At 40.1% G+C, this 26,154-nt stretch overlaps 1 protein-coding gene across 1 annotated transcript in view; it reads right to left on the bottom strand.

Annotated features, from left to right (window-relative positions):
- Positions 1-24,766, bottom strand: part of THEMIS (thymocyte selection associated) — a 71,148-nt gene extending 46,382 nt beyond the window's left edge. Inside the window, exons 1-3 of the mRNA XM_058802632.1 lie at positions 24,630-24,766; positions 11,015-11,173; positions 2,701-3,159 (exon numbers count right to left, since the gene is read on the bottom strand). Coding sequence (XP_058658615.1) covers positions 2,701-3,159; positions 11,015-11,173; positions 24,630-24,720 — 709 coding nt within the window. The 5' untranslated portion in view covers positions 24,721-24,766. The remainder of the gene's footprint in view (positions 1-2,700; positions 3,160-11,014; positions 11,174-24,629) is intronic.
- Positions 24,767-26,154: the final 1,388 nt, after the last annotated feature.

Here is a 26,154-nt window from a genome sequence, read left to right as displayed (position 1 = left end):
GAAATATATTGGGTTTTGTTTTCGAACTGACATTGAAATAAAATACACGCCCTGTTGGCCAGACACCAAAAGTACCTTCCCTGAGGCATGCATGTCCATGTGTAAATGTGCACTACTAACTGGGCCAGCCAAAGTCTAATTGTTGTAATTTGAGAGATATGGTCATCAGATATGCATGAGACCACACAAATGAAGAGAGACAATAAGGTGTGCAAGTGAACACAAAGTTTGAGAAAAAGAAAAGGCTAGTTCACTATTTCCCTCACAATACCTCCAAGTTTAATCAGTTGTTTATCTTCTCAGACTATTGGGTGCAAGCTGTATTTTTATTCTTTTACTTCATAGTGGTTTAGAGTTTCTCCAAAGAAATGAGTGGGGAAACATTTTTAATAAATAAATAGCATTTGGATCCATTAACAACATGTTGCTGCTATAGCCAGACTGGGGGATAAAAGGTATTTTGATATTTATAAGAATAATTAAAACATCTGTAATTATTAGGAAATAATATGACTTAAAAAAATGGCAAAGTCTTTGTATAAACTAAGAGTAAGTTATTTTTATGAATTAAGACATTTTAATATTATGTTCCTCTCTGGAACTGTTGAATCTTTTTCTGCCTCACCTGGTTTTATTCGCTATCAGAACTGAGCGAGTGAATTCAACAACCTGACAGGGAGCAACAGCTCTTATACCACAACTGAAATTGCAAAATTTTGAATGCAAAACTTCCAAGAACAAAGCTGACTATGTAATTAAGGCTTATTTAAGAATTTGGCTCCAAGTCAGTGACACCACAGATCGCTGACCAAGGCAGTAAAATTTAAGAAGCAAATAATATTTAATGACTCTCTTCAATAAGATTCATTCTGCATAGACCTACACAAAGGGATTGTATATGCTAGATTCACACTTCCTTGTAGCGGGACATACCAATATTTTATACTGAAAAGTTGGTATCGGATTTATTTTATATGACGGAGTTCTATGACACTAATTCAGGATCTGTTTGTTCTGACTCTGCTTTTGTCACATTGACACCTTGAGCTGATAAACATCCTGAGCACCAAAAGGAAAAGACAACAAAGGAAAATGACTGGTGAAAATGAAACTTTCTATGAGCATTTGTGAGAGTTCCACAGACACAACTTGTTCGTTATTAATAATGAAACGTAAAGAGGATTCTGCTCACAGCCTGTGAAAATGTAATCATTTATCCCAGTTATCAGGAATCTTTTTTTTAGAGTGGATAGTAATTCTCATAATTTATCTTGTGTCTATTTATAGTCCCCCTAAAAGGGGTAAAAATCCATTCTTCATGGTTCACAAGAAAGCAGTTATTCATGTACCATGAAGCCTACTTTTCCAATTTGTATTAGTTATTTAGGACATATGCAATGCTTCTTATATGTTGAAAACACCAAGAAATTTAAATTAAAAACAACAAATACAATCCTTATTGGAATAACTGGTTGGAAGACAAGTGAATACCAAATATTTCTGAATCTTCTGAAGATTTTCAGGAGCATTAAATTCCTCTTGATTCCGCACATATATATCTTAGTGGATATATCAATAAACCTGAGTTAACTGAGCTTCAGGAGATAAGCTAGACCCCTGTATCTAGCTAGAGTTACAGCAAACATTACTTTTACATTTTACTTCTACATTACAGTTGCTTTATCTTGTGAAGTTATATTTTCCAAACTCACACATTAAATCACATAGCAAGCACAGCTGAATGTCTTATGATAAGCCTATAATGACTATGGTATATTGTGTTAACAATCTCTGCCTGCTTTTATTTCTTTCTCTTTTGTCCATTTGCTTACATAATTCAACAGAGAAATGCTCAATTGTGAAAAGATTTCTTGCTAAATATCCTCATGAATGCCATACTTCTGTTAGGATTCAATTTCTATGGAGCTCATTGGTTTGCTTCTAGTAAATGCAACAAGCAACAAAACCTTCCCAAAAGCTAAGCTACTATCCTGCAATCAGAACCCTGTTGTATCAAGGTTTTGATGGAACAACTAGTGTCATAAATATTTTGGAGTTTTTTAAAATAAAAACTCAGAGTCCAAACTTTTAAAGATACTGGTTTTCTAATTTTTCTGCTTCCTCAAACCTACAGGTTTCAGAAATTGTCCATGAGTTTTTTGTGTTTATATTCAGTTGGTATTTGTTTCTGCAACAGAATAAAATAATATGATTTTCCTTTCTCTAACATCCTTATTCTGAAAATTAAATGGTAATTAAGTGTATTGCAACATGTGCAATTGTTTTTGTTTTCTTTTCCTACCTCCTAGACATAGCCATATGAAGCCACCAAGGGGCTTCTCCATGGCTGAAGTCTAAGATGCAAAGAAAGAGAATCTGGGAACTGAACAGAATTCCTAAACTCAACCTTTTTACTATGCATATATTTTCCATGAGGATTTAATTTTAGTGATCAACAAAATGGCAACAGAAAGAAATGCAAGGTAATAATCTAAACTAACAGATGATAAAGATATACTAAACAAAATATTATTTTTATCTTTCTTCCTCTTGAAACTAACATTAGTGGCAAATATGGATAAGGAATTTTTAACAAACTGAATCTTTCATGGCTAGTTTAAGAAAATGTTGGGCATTTAAGGGTACTTTTGTACTTAGCTACACCAAGTTCAACAGAACACAGATTGTATTCCTACTTACATTTCATTACTGCCTGCACTTCGTAGACAGGCATGAGAATCAAACAGCCATCAAAGTTCTGAGGAAGTGGACTAGAGGAGTCCCACATATGTAAAGTAGTGGAAAGTTTAACAATCCGGTTTCTACCCTTAGGGATTTTCCACTCTGCAATCTCTTTTAAGGTGTACATCTGGTCATCTTCACACTCATAGAATTCTCCTTCTTGTGAAAGGGGCAAAGTAAAGGAATGAGACTGGTTATTTCTGACCACGACACAGTTCACAGCCATTATTCCGTGGACCTCTTCCACTGAGTTGAAGGTGATGTGCTCATCATGCTTGATAGTGAAATTTTCCAATTTTATATCCTTGGCACTGTAGAAAGAAGGATGGCCAAACCTTGTTGGCCCAATAGAGACTTTTCTTGCAATTTCTTCAATGCTGACATATGGAGTCTTATCTGCCACAACCTTATAAAGACCTAAGAACAGAAAACTTGCATTATAAAAAGGAAAATACACAAAGAAAGTAATTCCAAAATTTAGACTGTGAATGTTATGAAAATGGAGAGCAAAGCACATCAAATAATTCATAGATGATAGCTCAATTGCTAAAAATACGACTCTATAGAGGCAATATCAGCTGGTACAACACATAGGCAGCTGAAAATAACCCTTTCTGACAGGTATCTAATTTCTGACATCCAGCATTCTTAGTCCTCAGTAAAATTTTTCTTTGCCACAGAAAAAAAGGAAAAATTATCCTAAATTCCTATCTGTCTTCTCAGGAAACCAGCCTTTGAAATGCAGATGTGGTATGAGGAAACACAACATTAATGTGATCAGTTCATGCAGGATAAGTTTCTTGTCTAAACATCAGTACCATGTAACCTTCCACACACAGACTGGGAATTCCTAGACCAAGTGTGTTTAAAGATACATCCCAAATGAAAGAGTAGCACCTACTGATAAGAAAGAGCAAATAGATTTTAGCGTATCTGACAGTCCAGTCCACCAGCTGGATTAATTCAAAGTCTGGGTGTTGTAGCACTCCAGCCATCACGAGGCAATTAAAATGCTGAAGTTCTGCAAGGCAGAAGCTGTATCTAAGCTTCCCAATCTCCTAGGGACATTATTACTTCATGTTAATCATGCCCTTTGGATCTGTCTCATTAGGAGTTTCCATTGCAAGAAAAATGTGTACATTTCTATATTTGCGTGAGGGTTTTCATAAAGGAAGATGAACTGGAGGGTTGAGAGGACTAAAAAGCAGGTCTTAGCTGAACTGTGTGATTCAGCTGTCTTTTTCACAAGGCGTGGCAGAATTGTGAATGCTGCCTTATGGAATTGCAGTGCAGCTTCCTGAGACAGACATTGACAAAGACTCGCTTTTGAGTGAATATAAGCGAGAATAGAGGTTATTTCTAGGCCGAGTTTGCTAGTCACAACTAAACCAATAGCTACAGCTACAACGACAAAGAAGCCAAGCTCCCTGGCAGTCACTGTGCCTTTTGTCCCTTTGTCTGCCAAAGCAAGCCAGCAAAAATCCTATGGCTTTGCTTCTCCGTGCTATTGACTCCTCTGGACTGCAGAGAGGGCACTTTGTGGGTAAAGGTACACTCCCATTTTGGCTGTTAAGGAGGAGGCAAGGGATGGGGTGTCAAAGAGCCTGGTTGGCACCACTAAAGACACTTTTATGGCAGCTTCAAATCCCATGAGTAGTTTAAACCATGTCTGAAAGATTTTAAATATCCTACCCAATCGTCCTCAGCCAAGTGCCGGATGTCCCAGCAGATACCTAGATTTCAGTAAGGTGAGATGCTGCCAGACCACACAGTTGCTGTTGGATCTTGGGAAGACACAAATTTCCTTCACTAGACCTCCCCTGACTGTGGGATTGTTTAACAAATTGGATCAGGAGATATTGCTTCTCTTAAAAATAAGCAAGGTGCTTATTTTCTTCTGAAGTTTTCCATTACCGACTTTCACTACTGACCATAATCAACACAACTGAAGGCCCTGCATGGTATCTGGATGTCCCTAAGATTGTATTTCTTTAAATGGATGTGTCAAATAATTACATCTATCACAACAGCCTTTAAAAATGTTGGGGTTTTTTTGGAAGGAGGTGGTTGTGGCTACAGGATTGCTGTGATTCTTTACAGCAGCAAACTCCTGTACTTTCACTTTGTAACTTTAGCACCGCTCTTGTTAAAGGAGACATAATTAAGATTCTGTCTGTTGAGCAGCTTTTAACTGAATTCATCAACAGATCGGGCATATTTGGTTCTGTGTGTCCCATGTAGCCACTAGTAACTCTGAACAAGCATCTCTGAGGGCCTGTCAGCAGCCCAAGCAGTAATAACCTCTTTGATCTGCTGCAGAAATAGTCACCAGTTGCACCAATGTCACTTCTTTCTGCAAATTTGTGCCTTCACAATTGTCTGTATGACAGCCAGCTTTTCCTGTGTGAAGTCAGTACCCTTGTGTCAGTGCATTCCCTACATATATGTCCTCACTGCAGGAAAACCTGCAGGAAAGCCTCCAGGCTTTTTGCTGGGCTGCAAGGAACATGCATGAACTTTGTTCATGCATGAATATACAAAGTGTAACTTGAACATAGTTTCAAGGGCACTGTACATACAATGCAAATACAGGGTCAGCCTCTCCCACTGATATTTGCAATGTTTCTCATTGCCATTTTAACACAATTATTAGCAAGGAAATTATCTACCACAGTCCTAATCATCACTGGAGCATGTCAGTGCAGATCAACACAAACAGGTTCATCAGCATTTAGAAAGTATCACTGTGACAAGGCACCAGTGACAAACTGAACCTGTGGAAAAGACAAACAGTGTTCCAGTATCATGCTTTGCAAGCACAAGATGGGTATCATCTCTTGGCAGTGCTGGGAGAAAACAAATAGGAATCTTTTTCATTAAAAAGGATATTCAAAGTACTTATGATGCGTCCCAAAGGCAGTAACTATGCTTATCTATCTGTAAAACAGGAGCAAGTGTATGCCCCACACAAATACCCCTGAATTACATCAAAAAGCCCCCATAAACTGTGCAAAAAACTTCCAGTTGAAAATATTTGGCAAAGTACAGGTATGAAGAACATTCCTATCTTCTATGAGTTTGACAATAGTCTGAGGCTACTAATTTTGCTGGGCCTACAAAGTTATTTGGAAGACAGCTATTTCAGCAACAAACTGATGAACATCCCAGGTTGGAAAGCAGGTGTCATATGGAAGCATAATTATCAGATTTTATGCAAAACCAGACACCTGATTAACTCCTTGGCTCAGGCAGACTGGCTTTGTCAAGGATGGGAATAGAAGAATGTTTGCCTTCTGTTGTGGTGGTTTTTGTAATTTTGGTAACAGAATGCTTGCTTAGGCAAGAGAAGAGCCCTGTGGGCTTGCATACTTAGCTTCTGTATTGATCAGACTCCTGACACGACCTAACAGCCACCTCTGACTGGCCATGAACGTGCAAAGTTCCAGATGTTTCTCTCTACATATAACATAGGTAAATATATAAAAGACTGTTTTGGTATGTTGGGTGGAATTCACTGCCATATTCTGACACGGTATCCTCTCATAAATGCTCTCCTTGATACTGTATATATGTAAAAAACAAAACAGAACCATAAAAACACAAACAATATTATCCGGAACAATTCAGAGTCTTATTAAAATCACTTTGAATCAAATTGCAAAAACAAATGTTTTCCAAATCTAAGATAACAAGGAAACCTCCAGGAGGAGGAGACATATGGTAAGTTTGAGATGCTAACATTTGGACATTTTGAGGTCAAGCAAAAATATTTTTATACTTTTTCACAAACCATAAAACGCCTGAATCAAATTCACTTAGATTTTCCCAAGAGATCTTGGTGGACTGTAAGGGGGAAAGACAGATGGAAATAACAAATTTGGAAAAAAGTCCATCTGGTTTATCAAGATCTGGCATTCTTGCTCCTATAGATTTACTTTCTAAATGCAATCTGGTCTACAACCAAACTGTACTTGTGTCCAATGGTTTGAAGGAAAATAAAATGGTCATATAAGAAGAGCTATGCACATATACAATAATAGTGGGGAAATGTAATCATTCCACTCTAAGAAGCCTCTGTGACATTTCACTAGGTAAAGTCTGCCTAGATATAATACAATGAATGATTAGTAAGCCCCAAACATCATCAGCCCATCTTTTCAAGAAGTTGACACAGAGAGAGTTTGAGAATCTGAGAAAATTATTTCACTGGTGTGGGAGAGAAAACATAGCCAGAGGATCACAAGACTGAATGTCCTATGGGAAAGCACATTTTGATAGAAGGATATTTTTACCACTTTTTTACAGAAGAGTATATGCAGTTCTCTTTTACTGTCTGTAGTGTAAAATGTACCACTCTGGAGCTTTATGGACTTCCTATTTTCAGTCTTAATTAGACTCCTGAAGGAAGGGAGTATTTTACTCTCTTTCCCCCACAGAAAGCTGAGAAAACCAATAGTTAGGCTTGCCTAGTAGGGTAGCAAGCAGCCTCCAAGAAAAAAGAAGAGCAGAACAAATTATCTTTCCCAGACTAGCAGTTTCTGTTCCCCAAGTAAAGTTGGGAAGAGCACAGTTTCTACCTTCTCTGGACATGACTTAATTGCTATTCCTCTTTTCCCACACCTCCAACACCCACTCACTACCTCTTCTGCTTCAGCATCCTCCTCCTCTCATCCTGTCCCAAAAGCCAGCTCTTCCTCACCTAGTACTGAGATGAGCCTTTGAATGCCTAATCCCTGTTCTTCCACGGATGTGTTGGGTGGTCACTGACTTGCAGATTAGCGCTCAAAGGGGCAGTCATGCTCAGCTGTCTCTGTCAGACTACATAGGAATGAGCAGCAACAACAGTCAGGGACCTCATGAGAACAGGGGCAGTCCAGTAATGTTTTTTGCAGAAGGAATAAAACAGAATGAAATGCAATCATTTGTGCTGGCAAACAATTCAGCTGTTGTGCAAATTACCTGTCTGTTAATTTGCTAGTAGTGAAAATTGTAGTTCAAAATGTGGTTAGATGTAGTCATTGAAGTGTCTAGAGTAACAGCAGACTTCTATTATTTTACCCAGTGTATGAGCACAGAAAGAACAGCCCTGTCCTCTGAGGCATGAAAAAGAACAAATTAGAATGAGGATAAAAGAAATAACACAGATAGTGAACTTGCGGTTGCAGCGGTTTCTCTAATGCAGAGGGCAGATTAGGCCTTTATCAAGGATCTGAGAAGAAAAAAAGGAGTTCTGAAGACTGCAAATACGTTCAGAAAGACAAAGAGTAGGGCTCATTTAAGGCCAATGAGCCTAGCTCTTCACTCTCAGAGCTGCTATCCCCAGAGTATCCTAGATAGGAGCATTGCTCATTCGTGCCAGTATGTGTGCAGTGAAAGGATACACGAGCCCATGGCATGCAAAAGAGCTCATGGCAAAGGAAATGGAAAAGAGCAAAGAGATCTCTTTGCATCAGCGCTGGCAAGAGGGCACTGTACATACAATGTAAATACAGGGTCAGCCTCCTGGAGACATGTGGAAATTTTTATTGAATTAAGTCAAAGGTGGCACAAAAAAGATCATCTGCAATTCAGTTCTGCGCTTCGTTCAAGAGATGGGGGCAAGCCATGTTTCATGTACAGTGTTTCAGTTAGATCTTAGCACGTCTATGTAATAAAGTGAAAAGGAAAAAGGTCAAGAAAGAGCAAGAGACTGGGAAATTTTGACTCTACAGAGCAGAATCATTCATCAGCTAAGAACTAAACTAGAGAAATGACAAATTTATATCTTACCAAATAGCTCTTGAATACATAAGAGTACATATACAGAGAAAAACAGGAAAGTGGTGCTCCCTGTTGGGCTAATAAGAAGTGCCATTACGCCCCTCTTCAGTGCTGCTGTTCAGTAATACCCATCATGTGGAGGATAATAATGACAAATTTCAGCAAAATGAACTCTGAATTTATTTTTCAAGTGAAATAACCCAGTTTTCTAGAACACTGTTTGGGAGAGTTCATAACTATGCATGAAAATTGTAGTGATTAGATCAAATTTGAAAATGTGCTCAGCAGGGCAACAGCATCCAAATGCCAGGTTGTAAAACTGATCACTTGAATGCAAATAAATCCCGATTCCAGGTTCAAGCATTTGAAATCACAAGTCTTTCTGTTCTAACAGTCGGGACCTTCAACATTAATAAATTTAGGATTACTTTTATCACTCTGTTGTGTTGGATATTTTGGGATTCAAATGTTCAACCTCATCTGCCAATCAAGATTTAGAATATATTTCTATCGGTGTATGAATTTTAGAGATAGAAGAAATTTTAATAATATCAGAGAAACTTGGATTACAAGAAAAATACCAAGTATCTTGAGAGTTCACAGGAGAGTAGTATTTCAATATCTCTAGATAGCCACAGATAATTAAAAGGTCTTTTATCTCTATGTCTGGGCCCTACTAGTGCTTGAAAATGGCATTCCAAAAAAGTCTTTTTATAAGTGGTCATAGAAACCATTCTGATTCACAGGATAAGAAAAACATGAAGGTAAAATGAGGATCTATTTGGGAGCGGGGGGGAAGTTATATACACACAACTATTTCAGAGAGAAATTGTATTTTAGAGATGGCAAATAAAGGCATAGCAGAAGATTTTTTTTGTAGAATTCAGATGAAACATTTCATCATTCCCATGGACTTTTACATTTTATTTGTTCAAGAAGTGTGTCTTGTGTCCTTCTGCAGAAAAAGCATGTCCCAGCTTGGATACTGGCATAACCTAAATCCTATACATGCACACTCTGGCATACTCAGCAAGACTTTAGAAGAGCATCAATGAGGTTATTAAGTCAAGCACTCAAACACTAGAAAACACTCATATCATGTTCCCCATGCAGCATCAATTTAATTTCCCATGTGCTTTCAGTACAATACAGTGCTAATTAAATATTTAGGGTGGGGATTTTTTTGTACAAAACTGTAGTCTCATTCAGTCCATTAGCTAGACTGATGGTCAAAGTGAGTCCTGGGCATGATCTCAGACTCTTGAAGTCTGTTGCGTTCTGTGTGTGCTCTGTACCAGTGTTTCCTTTACGCATGTGTCCCACTACTTGTCCCCCAGACTCCCTCCCACTCCCACTGCCCTCCTCATGCAGTTCCTCATGCAGCTTGCTCATCTCCTCTCACCAAGGGGCTCCCATTACCTCTGCTGCCTGCAAGACTCCCAGCATAGGAAATGCCCTGCTTGCAAACCTGTGGGTGGGTGGGGTCTTCCTGTGCTGCTGAAACCACCTGCAGCTGCCTCCACTCTCCGATCTTTGCATGGAAAATCTGCATCCTTCTGTCGTGCTCTGAGATCAAAACTTTTTCTACCATTTTTCTAACGCAGTTTGTCTCCTCTACTTCCCACATTTGGGAAACTCACATGGGAGACACACTTCTCCCTCTGTGCTTTATTCACTTCCCTGTTCAATGCTGCTGGGCCCTAGCAGTGGAGGAACTGAGATGAGAGCAAAATTCAGAAATTAATAAATATGACACATGATGAACTGGTACTGGGTTCAGTACTTGGCCAGCTCTCCTGAACAAGGTAACATGGAGAGGGGAAGATATGGTTCAAGTACCATATTTTGAACCATAGATATGGTTCAAGTACCTCAAAGGGAAGTATGGTTCCACAAGTCAGTACCACATGCCAAATTTCAAGTCCATCCTCCAAAATATGAACATATTTGGATTTCTCTATAGAACAATTAAAAATTACTTTTTAAGCAGAAAACCACATCCATTCCCCTCTAATCCTGTTTCCAAGCATGGAGCAGCCATTCTGACCATCATAGTTAGCAAAAATCATTAAAACAAAAGCAGTATTGAAAACAGAGTATTGAAAATATTTTATACCCATAATAATAAAATACAGATGAAGTAATGGTAAATACATCATAGTTTAAGAACACAACAAGGAAGATTTCAGCTCAGACAAGTTTTGGCAAAGTCATAAGTAAATGAAAAGAAGATTTTTGTTGTAATTCTTACACCAAGGGACTCCAAGTGTAGAAAGCATTACCAACCACAAAACTTTATAATATTAATAACTTCTATCCAAGAGAAAGGACTGTAAGAGAGTTGAAATTGAAAAATTAGTTGACTATGTCTTGTACCATCTGATAAAACTGTATTCTTGACAGCTGAGTTGCAACCTCAAATATGAATCAAGACAGCAAATCAATAAAATGAACAAAAGTGATTACTAAGGGCTATAATTTCTCAAAAACATGTATTCATGAAATACCATACCAGGAAAATTTAGTGGTAATTCCACTTTGGCTGAAAACTGGCTGACTTCATTATTCTCACAGATACTTGCTATGAGTTTATTAATTTTGAAGCCAATAACTTTAATGACTTCTTCTGTTGAGAGGGAGAATTCATTTCCAAACATCTCATAGATGGAGTCTGAAAAGAAATGCAAAAGGAAAGAAAAGCATTATTTAGCTTTTTCTTGCTTTGTCATATGTCTTTACCTCTTTGAGCGAAAACAAAAAAAAATACTTAAAGTATAAGAAATAATACTTGTCTTGTGATAATTAGCCTAATTTTCCCTTCAGGTTCATGAGAAAAACAATCTGGTGACTTCAATGACCAATCAGCTCTGTTTGTACATGGTTCTTAAATGCACGCAAGGAGAACAAGGTCTGAAGAATCTACATTTCCAAATTATTAGACCAGAATAGGTTGAGGTAGAGCATAGGATTACCTGGGTTGTCAGGAGCTGTCTCCTGAAACCAGCAGGCAGTGGAGCTCACTAAAGGTGGCTCTGCACAGCACAGGGCATAGTTTATCCCATAGGAAACAACAGACTACAGCAGGATACAAAAAACCCACAGAGCCTTGAAGGTACCCAGGGAGATGACAGGAGACATCTAAGTGCAACCAGCATTTGAGTTTCCTGTGGTAACAGAAGACCTGAAGAAAGTACTAGAAACTGGAAAAGTGGCAAATTACCAATGGCAATCCCTGTCCCATGTTGAAATTAGCATATTGATTCAGACCTGGCAGCAAAAAATTCCTTTTCTGTCATGTTCAGAACTCTCAGAAAAGGAACAAAGCAATCCAGCCAAGTGTTTCAACGCTTCTTCAGCAAAACCTTGAACTGTATTTTGTTTCACCAAAACCAGTCCTCCCTTCTCCATTCTAGTTGTGGTCAACCTTTACTGTTTCAGAAGCAGATGCACAGGGAGAAGAACAAAGCCAAAAAACTCAAAAGTCAAGTTATGAAGAAGAAGGAAAATTCTTCCTGGTTTCTGCAGGAGATAAGCAGAAGCTTTGGGGCATGGGATCAATTAACTATATATATAAAGGCAATGTAGTGAACACATAGTGTTCCATTTGTAGATAGAATTGCATTGAACACACAACATCAGAAATGTTGACTTTAATACTAGTTTCTGTTCTTCTGTGCATTTCCTCCCAAGAACTAACCAAGATCTGTCCTGAAGCAATGTGGGCATGCTCTTTCTGAAATCTCATCTCAAAATTTCATTTCCCTTGTCATGAGAAACACTGTTCTCATTTCCACTCCCAATGTATTGGTGAGTGTATTTATTTGCTCTCCTATCAGTATTGTTCAGCTACTTAAAATACTTTCTTTCTCATTTCCATTTTTCCCTTCCCCAAAGGGTTCTCAGGGTTAATTTTGCCTTTTGCTTTATCTCCTCTGAGAAGAGAGATATTCCTTCACACAATGGCTCTAAGCCCTTAGTTATATCTTGTTCAGTTTAAAGTTTTGCCTTTTTACTTTTTTTTTTTTTTAACCTAGGTAAGAAGAATGGTATCAGGCAATGAGAAATATTTAAAACCTGACCTCTGACTACATAGTTGCAATCAATAATTGAGAAGGCCAGTACTGAAATATCATTATTGCTGGCAGAACTCCCTTCCTTGAAGAGCAACACTCTTTACAGCTCTCCTTGTAGATGGTGAGGATAGTGGGGAGAAAAGAAAAACCAAAAACAGCTTACTTTTCTTTTTTCCACCCAAGTGTCACACCAAAAACCCCAACAATTAGCTGACTGATCTTTCTGGTCTTCATTCAAGAACAGTTCCAGTCCTGAATGTAGCCTAGGCTGATAAGCATCTCTTACTGAGTCTGTGATCTATTTATTAACTCTGCTGCAGCACCTGCAAATGACAAGTGCTTGACTATCTCCTAGACCTCAAGAGAAGTCACTGGGAGCCCAGTCTGAGCATAATTTATTCTTGTGTTAGCCTAAACCTACCCAAAGCCTCAACAGAGCACCAAAAACAACAGGAGAATGCTGGCGAGTAATGCTGAGCAACTGGGTAAGTCTGCTCTTTTGTGAATATGTGTCCAGAAAAACCTATTGGTTGCTTGTGCAATGCTTTCAACAACTGAGATGAACACCAGAAAATCCTCAGTTTCCCTGAAGATGATGTAGGTTTTTTAACCCTCTGGAGAATGCATCTTGATTGAAAAAATAAATTAAAAAACCATCTGGAAGATGCTGTTCACAGGCTGGATGGGACAACATCCCCTGTTTTCCCTTGCTGAGGACCCTGTACAGGCTTAAGATCTCTGCTGTGCTTAGATTCCAAACTCACCCAGAAGGCTTCCTGCTGCACACCAGGATGACGACTAACTCAGAGGTATTCTGGAATACAGTGCCACACAAATATCAACCAGTGCCAGGTGAAGAAAAGTGCTGTTTAAGCATGCTTTCAACATTTCGGGTACTGAGCAGAAGAGCAAGACAGCTGCTGCTCTCTAAATAAAAAGGACAATCTGGTTTTCTTACTGTAAAAATAGTGTATAGTTGTTTGCACTGTTCAGTCCCTTAGGAATTCAACACAGACTAACTCAGCTGCCTCTGTGGAAATTGCTACAGCTCCCATCAGGAGGCTGGTCGCTGCTAATACTGATCATGAAGTGCCATGTCTCACATTTTTAGTACTCCAGGTATTTTAATACTCACATTTTTAATACTCCAGGTATAGTGACTCCACCATTTCCCTGGGCAGCCTGTTCCAGTGCTTCTCTCCAATACACTCTTTCAGTGAACATTTTTTTCCCAATATTTGAGATGAGCCTCCCCTGGCACAACTTGGGGCCATTTTCCGTAGTTATGTCACTGGTTGCCTGGGGGAAGAGAGTAACCCTCACCTCACCACAGCCTCCTTTTTGGTAGTTTTAGAGAATGATAAGATCTCCTCAGCCTTGTTTTTTCCCGGCTTAAATTCCACAGCTCCCTCAGCTGCTCCTTATAGGATTTCTGTTCAATCCCCTTCAACAGCTCTTTTTTACTTTGCTGGGCAAGCTCCAGAACCTCAATGTCTTTCCTGTCATTGTTTCACCACCACTCTCTGGGCTTGGCCATCCAGCCAGTTTTATATCCAGTGACGAGTACACTTGTCCAAGCTGTGGGCTGCCCACTTCCCAAGAGAATGCTGTGGGAGACTGTGCTAAAGGTTTTCCCAAAATCTGAGTAGGCAACATCCACAGCCTTTCCCTCATCTACTAAATGAGGCAGTTAAGGGGCTAAAGCTCTTTAAAAACTGTTATTGAATATTTAATGACCATTTCAGTCTATATCTGCCACAGAGTGATTCCACAAAACCCCCCAAGAAAATTAAAATCAAGGGAGGTCATTGTCCTACCATCAAAGAAATTAACATGGGTGCATAATCCACTGGCAAACAAAATGCTTTGCAATAAGTAAGGACCACAGGATAGTAATTTTCTTTTGTAGAAGAGAAGTTGGATATATAATAATGGAATGATGGAGGTTGCCACCACATTTTCCATCTAAGATATCAGAGACCAACTTTCAACAGATTATCAATAGTAAAACTTGTATTACCAGATTTATTTGAAATAATAGGCCAAGAATTTGAAAGATTATAAGGATGAGAGGTTGGATGGGTGATTGCTAACTGTCTGAGACCATGATTGCAGAAGGCTCATTTTTATTAATACTAGGATTTAGAAAAAAAAAATTAAAATCTGCCAGCCACATTTTTGGGGGTACATTTGCACATACAGTATTGATTTTAATTACATATTTGTCTGCAACTAGGTTGCTTTGGCCCTGATTTTAGCCCTTGCTTGGCAGTCTGCCTGGAATAATACAATGAAGATTACATTCAGACAAGAAAAATGTTACCTAGGCACTTGCAGCAAATATTTGTGCTGGTAAAAGGGAGCCAGGGAAAGCGCATAGCTTTCAAAAAGGATAATAAAAGTACTTTTTCCTTTTTGAAACCATGATAATTAATCTTAAAACATTTGAAAATTCCCACTTTGTGACAATGTGACCCTGAGAGATTTTACTTCAGCTGTGTAATATGGAGCCCTCACACAATATATTGAAAAATAAAATTTTAATTAAAATGCACTTTTTAACATTTATTTGTTGTTGCTCAAAAATAACTTTGTTTTTCCCACTCAAGTCACAAAGAAAATGTAACTCTTTGAAAATGCAAATCAAATGGCCTTGAGAACAGAATGGTTTGATTTGAGAAAGATGTATGCAATATAATGCAAAAACCCCCCCAAACCAACATTTTAACAGAACCTAGAATAAAGCAGTTTATTTACAGTGATCAAACAATGCCCCTGAAGGCTATAATTAAAGAGCTTGTTGCCTTTGAAAGAACCATTTCTGAAATGCTACTTTGTTCAATAAAAACCACATTTATATCCTTTCATAAGCTCATCTCTAGTTCGACAATCACAGTGTTATCAACCACTGTGATCAGATCAAAGCAAGCGTCACAATCAGTTCAGTATCTTTTCCCTCCATCTTCCCTACAATGTTAAGCAGCCACACCACCATCCTCCCTAACATAAGCTCTTTATTTGATTTATTTCTCATTATAGGTACAAGAGGAACACTTTTGTATTAAAAACAGCAATATAAAATATAAATACAGTGAATGCCTGAGATGGAGGATATCATTCTTAATGTCAGGGCATCTGACAGTACCACTGAGATAAATATTTTATAATGCAAGGTGAAACAATAAAATATCTCAGTAATATGCCCCCTTTTCTTCCCAGCAGCTTGGAGCTCTGTTGGTGACTGCTCTCGGAGCGAACGCCTCACTGACGCTGATAGAAGCGGCTCCCAGTCAGGGCCGGAGTAAACAGCAGCGATACATCACAGGGATGGAGCTCCTTTCTGCCAAACACCCCGGGCAGTTCAGCATGAAGGGCCAGGGAGAGCGGTGCAGACGACACAAAAGACTTGACTAAGGTGGCACAGAGGGTTATTCAGCAGTGGTGAAGCCCAAGCCCAGGCTGGCTGACTCCCAGTCTCACAGCCCGTCTGACACAGGGTGCTGCTAAGCTCTTCCAAGTATCCCCCTCTTTTATTTTTTTTTTCTTTTTTTTTTTTAAACAAAGACCAAGCTTTTTTCCCAACAAAACCACTTTGGAGGCCAAACACTAGGCATTGACTGCCTAGTCCCATGAGTTTGAATCTTTGAAGGAAAATATTTTCTCTTTCATGTCTCAGTAACACTCACGGAATTCATTGCAGCTGGCAGGCTGAGCAGTCTTTGAAAGGAGATCCAAAGAACCAGGAGCCTGGCTGCTTAGTGGGGAGATGAAAGATCCCCCTACATCTCCTGAAAGAGTAGAACATTGTCCCAATGTCCTTTTCCCAGTGCTCTTTTCTCCACTATTAAGTTGTCATCAGCTGCCCATATGGGTGCTGTCTTCACTATCAGACATGACTCTGTTTCAGGGGCTGGTGAAAAGGTTCTAAAGGCTCCATGCCCTGGTGCAGCCATTCAGCCAGAATTACAATAACCCATTCTCCCCTACAACATAGCTCAGCTGAAATCACAGTTTTATTAAGGCTCCTGCAGGCTCTCAAAGCAATATGAAGGGCATAATGGATCTATAATTAGTGTCGATAAAAAAAGGTATCATTCTTTATGGGCATTATTTGAGGGCTGGCCAATTGTTCAGAGTTTATGCTCTTTGGCAAGAAAAGAGATCTATTTTAAAGTTTTAAGGAGGAGAGTTTTGCTTAATCATTTAAATCATTTTATACTCTGATTAAGCAGAAGGAAAAGCAAACAATTTCTGATGGGGAGACATTAGGTAGTTTTTTATTCCAGTCAAATATCTCCTGAGCACAAAAGGTGCTCAGCAGTCTGCTGAATTTCCCCCACCAAACTCAAATAATCCAATGCCTTGTAGGGAAGAGGCTGGAAATCATGCACAATGACAGACAAAGAAGGAAGCATACCCCAGCTTCTCTCTCTAACCCCAGGCCGTGAGAGTGGCTGCAAGCAGGATAAAACACTGTAATGGCTTTTATCCACCCCTCCCTTCCTAACCCCAGAAGGTGCCCTCCCTGAGAGCAGGTGAGCCCAGCTCCCCAGTGCCCACACAGTGCTCCAGATGCCCAAGGATAACAGTGGTCATGAAGGCAGTGTGAATTTGAGTGGAAGATCCTTTGTCAAATGACAGAGCAACTTATTGGGCTTTCAAAACCTCTTCTCTCTTTACCATGTCCTAAGCAACAAAAATCTTCAGGTTAGATCAGTTTGGGACACAAATCTTCCAAAAGAGACTATGCAAAGATGCATTTTACCTAGATCATATCTACTTAGGCTGTGAAGGGTCTGATTTTTGCCCGCACGAAACCATCAAAAAACAAAAGCCATTAAGATTTATCTTTTGCCATATAAAGTCAAACTTTAAATGTCAAGTGCTTTAAGCCATTTCAATCATAATGGACTTTAAAAAGAAATTACTTCTGAGGTTTCTGATTTATTACTTTCCTGATAAGTTTATGGCCACATTTTTTTAAAAATGCATTCTTCTGATTCTCATCTATCTAGAGGCTCACATACTGCAGCAGAGCTTTATGCATGCAGCACCCACTATAGTGGAAAGAGCAAGTAAAACCACAGGTCCCAATTTGACCTTTTATTTGGGTTTACCCAAATGAGTCAGAATTACTACAGCACTGAAGACAATGCCCAAACCTGATTTTGAACAGCATTAGTCACTGTTATAGCTGGTCAGGATTTATTTAGATTTATTAATTTTCTTTACAGCATTAATTAATTTGAATTTAATATGTTTATTCACATATATGTTCAACAGAAAACTACATTTTTTTGGATGAGGTTTAGGAAGGCTGCTCAAACTGAGTTGCAGGATCAGATCAGAGTGTTGAGCACTTCACAGGTGCAGTCCAGAACTGGAAACATGTTTAAGCATTTTTCCCCTACTTAGATCAGAGCATGATGCTCTTTGTGCCACTTCTGTGTGTCCAAGTGACCTAACCAGAAACAGTGGACCTGGACAAATGCCATGTTCCTTCATGAACACAACACCAGGTATTTGAAGAAAAAGTTCTATCACAAAAGACCTGTAGCTCAGAAACATCGTGTGGTCATGGGCTTGTGAATGATGGGATGTTTACCCCAGGATCTTCCCTCCTACGCAATTTGTCATGGCTGTCCCTTCTTCCCTTCTTCTTTCCAGAGCCTGAGTTTATGAAAACTATCTTAGTACTTTTACAGGTTTTTACGGGTTTGTGGGAAGGGAAACAGGGCTCCTCCTGCTGCAGACCTCCTCCTCCTCACATTCCTGGAGCCCGAGTGCAATGGCAACTGGGGAGCTCTCTGCTATAGGACACCAACACATTGAGGGAGCTTCAGCAAGACAGGACAAGGAGTTGACCCCTGCATTGAGACAAGCCAGGCAATTTGGGTATTCTTCCTACCTTCTGTGCCATCCACGGGGAGGCCCAAAACTGAATGTCACAGAAAGAAAATCCCCTCAGAGGAGATCCTCAAATTAGCTTCACCTGGTAGAGTGCCAGCTACCCAGGGTCAGATTTTTCTCACTGTGTCTGGATGAGTCATTCCATTGAGGGCAGCAGTATGAATAAAATGAGCAATATTTGACCCAAAAAAGTCAGGGTTTGTTCTCACATCCACTGAAGAACACTTTCTTTCTTTCTTGTTTAGAATAAAACAGGCATTTGAAGCAGCTTGAACAAGGGCAGGAGAGTTTCAGTGGTTTGTATTAATAGAGAAAATTAACCAATATGCTCCAACTAATGACCACAAAAAAGAATCCAAACTACTCTGGCTGTACTTAAGGCTCTTGCTCCTACTTGATCAATCAAGAAGAACAGAAACAACTGTATTTACAGGAAACCATCCTTGCACTTTCTGATATATTTATCTATCTTTAAAAAATCTTCTCTATCTTAAAAATAAAAAGACACAAATTACTAAGTGAAAGCACTGTACCACAAGTTTCACCAATTTCACAAGCAGTTCTCCCTTGGCATGCACTCCAGTGAGAATCCACCCAGTAATGAGGAGAACGATAATAACTTTTAATGATATTTCACCTCTAAGAAATACAGCCCTAATTATCTTCATCAAAGCTGTCTTATGTTTAGCCTCTGTTTAAATTATTTGTTGCTTTTTGTAAGAAAAAATAGTTTTATTAATCCTGTGCCATCCAGGATGAAGAGGCAATTTGCTTGTTTTATCCATACATATTATAGACTGCATATCCTAGCCTTCATCAACTCATTGGCTTATCATACTTGACAAGGGAGAAGGATTTGTTCTCTCTAGGTTGGCTTAGAAACAGTAAAACAGTTGTACCCTACGTGATCATTTTTGAACTGTTAGTGTTGAGAGACATTTCTTGTCTAAATTAGGACTCAGGGTAGCTGAGTTTGGATAGATAAGGATTCCTTTTGCATTCAGCTTGCCTAGCTACAATAACAGGGTTAACAACTGTTTCGAACTCTGTTGATGATCAGCAGAGCCCATCACTTCCCTGAAATGCTTGCAGAAATGGCTGCTGGAAAGATGCCATTTTCCAGTCACAGAAGCAGAGAGAGTGAAACCAAAACTGCAGAGACAGCGAGCGAATGTGGATACGCAGCCAGCAAGAGGAACCATGAGTCATGTTGTTTAGAGTTGACCAAAATGAGTTTTGAAATGGAGCTATTCACCCAAGGGTTTTGTTTGGCATTGTCTCTCAGCAATCCTCACATGTTTGGTGCAGCTGTCAGCGAGCACCAAACATCTGCCCAGAGGAGGAATCCCAACCTGCCAATTCTAAGAATCTTTAGATCCCTTAAGTCTGGAAGGACATTAACCAAGGATATACTTGTGACCCCACAGTTGCCTCTTCCCAGTATGTCCTCCCTGCACAGATCTAGCGCTTTCCTGAATCCCAGAGACTGGAGTACCACAGCTACAGCACACTGCCTCCCTGCATACCCAGGCTGCAGAGATGGAGGCTGCTGGCTTAGAGTCCCCTTCTCCTCAGAGAAGGAGCTCAGAGTTTCCTGATGTGTTTCACAGGCCTGTTGTAAAAGAGGGTATGTCCTGGAACTGCAATTTACACAACACACATGCTGTTTTCAAATAACTGAATTGCAGAGCAGAGCTACAAACTCTCCCCACGCTCTGGCAAGTTTCAACCCCTGAAGAAATGGGGGAATACCATTAATGATGCATGTGTTTAGGTGGGGCAAGAATGAGAAGACTGTGGGTAGGCTAATGACAACAAACATCAACAGAAGAGGTGCCTTGAGAGGTTCTTCATTTTTCACAATTAAAATTGGCACTTTTTACTGTTTTGCCACTGGTTAAATTAAGCCTGCAAAATATTAAATTCAACTACCCATAAAATAATTATATTAGTATTAAAATAGACAGAATTTTTGCAACATAAAAATGAAAACCTACACTTGCATGCTATCTGTAAAAATCAGCGGTCAGACAGTACTTACCTCACTAAGTATCAATATTTACTAAAATGTTCAAAGAAAGATATTTGATCAATCAAATCAGTTCCCTGTGGAGTTTCAGCAATTTAATTTTTTAAAAACCTATTTTAATGAGCTATTAAGTTGTCATGTACTTCAGTCTGCACCGTAGTTCCTTTCTAATCAGTGCTGATTACCAAGTTATCTGTATCTGGTGGCAGACTTGCTTTCATTTTATAATCATCCTTCCTATTCCCTTCAGAGATTCAACAGTGCAGTCCAGTTTCTGTAGTAAGGACATTACAACTGCAGAGTCCAGAGCAACTGCCCTGACAGGCATCCCTGGCATTTGCAGAACTACCATCTCCTTTCATCTGTGTTTCTGTTTTCAAACCAGGGATGATGATAATTTCTCTGCTTCTGGATGGGCTTTTGATGATGATGAAAAGCATTTTGGAAGAACTCAGGGCTCTTACCAACACCCCTCATTTCTGACTCTGCAAAGTGGCAGACAGGAGTAGGTGATGGCTGCAGGTTGGGTCTCTGACTATGCAGCCCCACACAGCTGGAGCCAAAGCAGAATAGAAACATGGAAGTGTGAACAAGAGTCTCCAATCTTGATTATTCTGCCTAGAGGCAAACTGGTAAGGCTTTAGCCAGCCCCAAAGTCCAAGTGTGGCATTCAAATCACTGATATCATTCAAGGAAAATGCTTTCCTCTTCTTTGTGCCCAGAACAGAGAGCTAAACAGCAACAGAACTTCCTGAGAAAGTGTTGAAAACATAGTATTCACTACCAACAGCAAAAGTTCAGTTGCCCAGAGCTTTTCTAGCTGAAAGTATTCCATGTGGAAGCAGGGTCTATAAAGTTGTGTCCATTTGCAGTTTGGGGAACTACAGTTAAATACATCACATTCCAGTAGTATCAGCAGAAACATAATTTTTTTATAGGCCAGTAGAGAGACTAATGGTAGAATGAGTGCACACAGCATATGTTTTCTACTTGCTCTCCCCTGGGAACAGTAGCAGGCAGGCTTGGGTCTGAAAGGAGAGACCTAGATTGTATTTGGTGTAATATGTATAAAAAAGCAGAATGGATTCTTTCAGAGATGTTACCTTGCCAAAGGCAAGGAAATTCCCACTCTCTCCCTGGAGCTTGACTTTGCAGCTTCTAATAAAAATACCTCACCACAAGGAAAACATTCATCCTCACAGAGCATTAAACTTTCCTTATGCTTCCAGAGGTACTGAAAATCTGTCAGGAGCTGTAAGGCTAGTTTGCAAGTCCTATATTTATAAAATCATTAGACCTAAGTGCAGTGTGTGGAAAATGCCACTTCCAATGGAGTAAATGGAGAGTTTCATCCCTACAGCACACAGAGCACCAGAGAAGAGCAGTGAATCAATTACACCGTGTTGTCTTATTATCAAGTATCTTGCTGTAGCCTTCTTTGGTTGGCTGCTACAGCTTTGAGGTGACAGCTCTAATGGATGTAATAGACCAGCATTTACCCCATTAGCCATTCTGTGTACCTGCCTATGCTATGTTAAGAAAACTTGCCCTTTTTGAGGGGGGTTCTGAAGGGGGAAATATACATTAATATTTACATATATAAAAATTCTTCCTATTTAGAATTCTTACACAGGAAAATTAAGTACCCCTTCTTAGGATCTTCTCCCTTACTATCTGCAGGTTGTGCTGAGAATGGTTACAGATTCCTATGAAGTCCCCTTCCACAAAAGCACTTACCTGAGTGGGCTGCCTGTGTAGCCATTTGGGAGCTATTACAATCAGTGCACAAATGCTCAGATTTGGTCCCAGCAGACAGAGCAATAAACCCATGTTCCCTGCCAACAGACCTGCCATTACCCACACTGTGATTGCTGGTGGACTGCATGGGGTCAGAGAGATCAAAAAGGTTGGTGCAGGGGCAGAGGGATCTGCCTGAGGAAGGACTAAAGAGTGGTTGTCCTAATGGAAACTTGAAGAGCTCAAAGTGGCCCGTTCTCCTGTTTAGCAATATAAGAGGAGTTACTCCAGACTGTCTTTGAAGTACTAGTCTTTCAACAGAAAATGTGACATAAATCATAATGCAATCACAGAACAATGTGTTCACCCCAGCTGCCAGGTGCAGAAGGAAGGAAAATATTCAGGAAAGATCTGACACAGACAGAGAGCTCAGGGAAGAAGGGAGAGAAAGGGAGTGAGGGCCTGGCCTGAGAAGACCTTTTGTAGCCCTAGATCCTGCAAACCTATCAGGCACCAAGTGTCCTGAGCATCTCAATCTTCCTCTGAAACAGGGAAGAAGAGGAACACACAGAAGCCTACTACAGGACACCAGTGTTCCTAGATACTTGCAAGTATTTTTTTGGGAGATGATGGCTGTGAGGGCAAGGAGCCAAGCAGAATAGATCAGTCTTGCCTGTTGTATAAACAAGAGACTCATGCATGGCTGTTGGTGCTGCAGCTGCTGTGCTGGGGGGACACGTATGAGAACAGCTGAGAAGCCACCAGGAGCAGAGGACAGGAAGAGGTAGTGCTGCTGAAGGCCAAAAAGGCACTGGAGCAGTACGAGGGCTGTCACTTTTTAGTGCTAATATTCTCAGGAGCCCATACCACCTCCTCCCAAGGCTAATCAATAGCTAATAGACTTTTTCTTTCACATGTGAGGAATTGCTGCAGAGTGGTCTGTGTGCTTACTCACCAGTGTTTTTCTCCTCAGGAAAATTAAAGGGCTTAGACTGCATAGAGAATCACCAACTTAAATACTCTGGCTACAAAAATGTACTGGTATAAGTTTTACCATTCATGAGCATTAGGACGCAGACTGCATGAACTCAGAAATCTACAGACAGCTGGGCTACCATCATTTTACCATAGCATTTTGTATATATACATGTATATATATATATATATATATGTATAGTTTAAAAGATAAAACTTGAACAGGCCACATAGCAAAGTTCAGAATAACAGTATTTTCAAAAGTTTCTTGTTATTTTAGCTAAGTTTATTTCCCAGAACACTTTTTCTATGTATCAGTATTATTCATAGGTAGTTTCCAGGGCGGCCAGCATGAGCAATCAGGAGCACATGGACAGTACTCTACCATCACAAATTCAGTATGCCCTTTCCCATTTCCTTTCTGCCCAAAGAGGCTGTTGTCATGGAGGGAAAAATCACCCACTCTGGCCACAGCTGCTGATTGCCAATCAGACTCTGGCCACCTCCTCTCTCCTTCTGTGGTGCAGCATGGAAATATTTAGATTGATGTTAAGATAGATGTTGTGGATCCCATAGCGGGTGTTTGGCTGAAGCTGAAGCAGACTTCAGTTCATTTCATGAAAACCTCTCTGTTTTATTAGTTGAACCTGTGTTTTTCCCTGTCAGTGGCATGGAAGCAACTTTTTCTAGACTGATACATGGGCTTGACATGACATCTTCACTGTCATTGAACAAAGTCCATGCCCAAACCAAGAGCAGATTTTTCCCACTAAAGCGAGTCTCTTCGACACAACCTTTCCAGTGTGCTTTGTGCACAAGCAGAGCACTAAAAACATCATAACAATAGATCTGCAGCAGGAAAACCCAGTAAAATATTACCCCTGTGTTTCTCCTGTCCAGCTCATACCAACTCCTTTGCATGGTTGCACACTTGAAGTGCCCCCCAAATACAGAGCAGAATTTCAGGAAAATCTTATGGTCCTTCATGGTCACTTTCCAGACTCCCTGGTTCTTTATTTCTGAGTCAGAAGAGACTTCTCCATGGCAGGCCCAGAAGTCCAAGAGGAGTTAAATAAATTAACCTCTGTGAGGTGATTTGCAGTTGCTGGATTGATAGCTCTGTGTTAGTGCAAAGCAAATTCATGTCTTATTCCAGTACTCTTTCCAGGATATGATAAGGACTAACTAGTTTCTTTTTCACTGCCAGTGAGAAGACCAAGTGCACGCTGCACCAAAGGCATTTCCAAAGCCTTTGATAAAACACTCAGCTGTGGGAAACTTCTAGGAGACAACTCCATGAGCATCCTTCCTATGCCTCCCCCCATTCTACACTCCAGTCTGAAGAGGGATCTGATGTCAAATACAGGCTTGCAAAGCCCTGCCAGAAAACATTTGATGCTCACCTTGACAATAGATGCCTGACTGGATTTGGAGGACCCTGGGAAGGGCTCTGAGGTCCAGAGAATGAATGAACTTCTGCAGGGTAGAGGCCATGATCCGCAGCACTGCAGCATGTGGGTTTGGCACGTAAATACCAGTGAGAAGCTCTCAAGGCAGCAACATTCTCAGCCTGGTGCATGCTGTGCTCGGAAGCTCCACAGCAGAGGGGAGGAGTGGCATGGGGAGGAACTTCTGCTTCCTTCCCTCTGTGGCTGCCTCCTCCCATAGGTGCAGCTGGAGCAGAGTGAGGCAGCTGGTGGTCCCATCAGCTGGTTCTGGCACCCACATCCACCAAAGGTGTGTGCCAGGCTGGGAGACATGGGAGGTTGCTGTGGGTACTGGGCTCCAAAGGGGAAAGGGAGATCTGGTACAAAATTTCATCAGTGATAGTTATTGACCCAGTGAAAAGAAGACACTGAACATCAGCCCTGCCTAGAGAGGGTAAAAAACCCACATATCTGGGTGGGTTGGTGGTGTTTTGTTGTTTTTTGGGGGTTTTTTCCCCCTCTTGGAACACAGCAAAATAGTTAGGTGTTTGTTCACTTCAAAACCACAAATAGCCCTTGAAGAAAAGAGATGAAGCACACTGCTGTCCTAAATATTTTATCTGGATTTAAGATGTACAAATAGAATACGAATTACTTCATCCTCTAAATGGACATTTAAACACAATATTGTTATGCAAAACAGTCAACATTTTCTTATGCCACCAATGATTTGTGGGAATTTGATTTTGAGTTGCTTCAGCTGGAAAAGAATTTTAAGAGACAGTACCAGGTGAAAATCTGACTGCACTGGTGACAACCCCCAGCACTGATCCCAGCTCTGCCAATCTGAGCTTGATCAAGCACTGTTGTTTCAGCAGGACTCTTCTGAAGAACAAGGCCATAGTAAATGAGCAGCAGACTCAGATCATAAGGAAAACTGATGTGACTGTGATTTCATGTTTCTTTGCACTGTTGTCCTATCTCCCTGAGGGGTCAGAAAAAGTAGAAAGCATGGCATTGTGACAAGATAGTGAGCAAGATAATCAACCATTTATTTTCAAAAAGCTTGTTAGCTTCATTTCCAAATTTTTGCAGGAGACAATATTATTCACATATTTAAAAGTTTTTACAATTAAAAATCTCAAATTCATAAGGGGGATGCACTGGCTTTTGAGGTGCTGGGCTACCTACAGAGTCTGAAAAGTTTGTTAACTTGGTCTTAAAAAACATTTTTCTAGAGGTTGTGAAGTGGGGAATCTCCAGGTGCAGAATTCACTATTGCTGGTCATTAGTGCTGCAGGTGCTGCAGGGAAGAGGAGTAACCGGGCTTTGAATGTAGGAATAAAAGCCAACCTAGAGAACATGCACAGCCAACAACTCATCAACTATTTTAATACAATACATAACTTGCTCTCCCTCCCAAGGAAACATATTTGAAATTATGCAAATACAGTAATTTGAGAGAGAGGTAGAGAAATTACATGTATTCAGTGGTAATCAA

This window comes from Ammospiza caudacuta, chromosome 3 (assembly GCF_027887145.1).
Source record: "Ammospiza caudacuta isolate bAmmCau1 chromosome 3, bAmmCau1.pri, whole genome shotgun sequence".
Taxonomy (NCBI): domain Eukaryota; kingdom Metazoa; phylum Chordata; class Aves; order Passeriformes; family Passerellidae; genus Ammospiza; species Ammospiza caudacuta.
The sequence above is the reverse complement of the archived record's forward strand: the minus strand, read 5'-3'. Positions and strand labels throughout refer to the sequence as shown.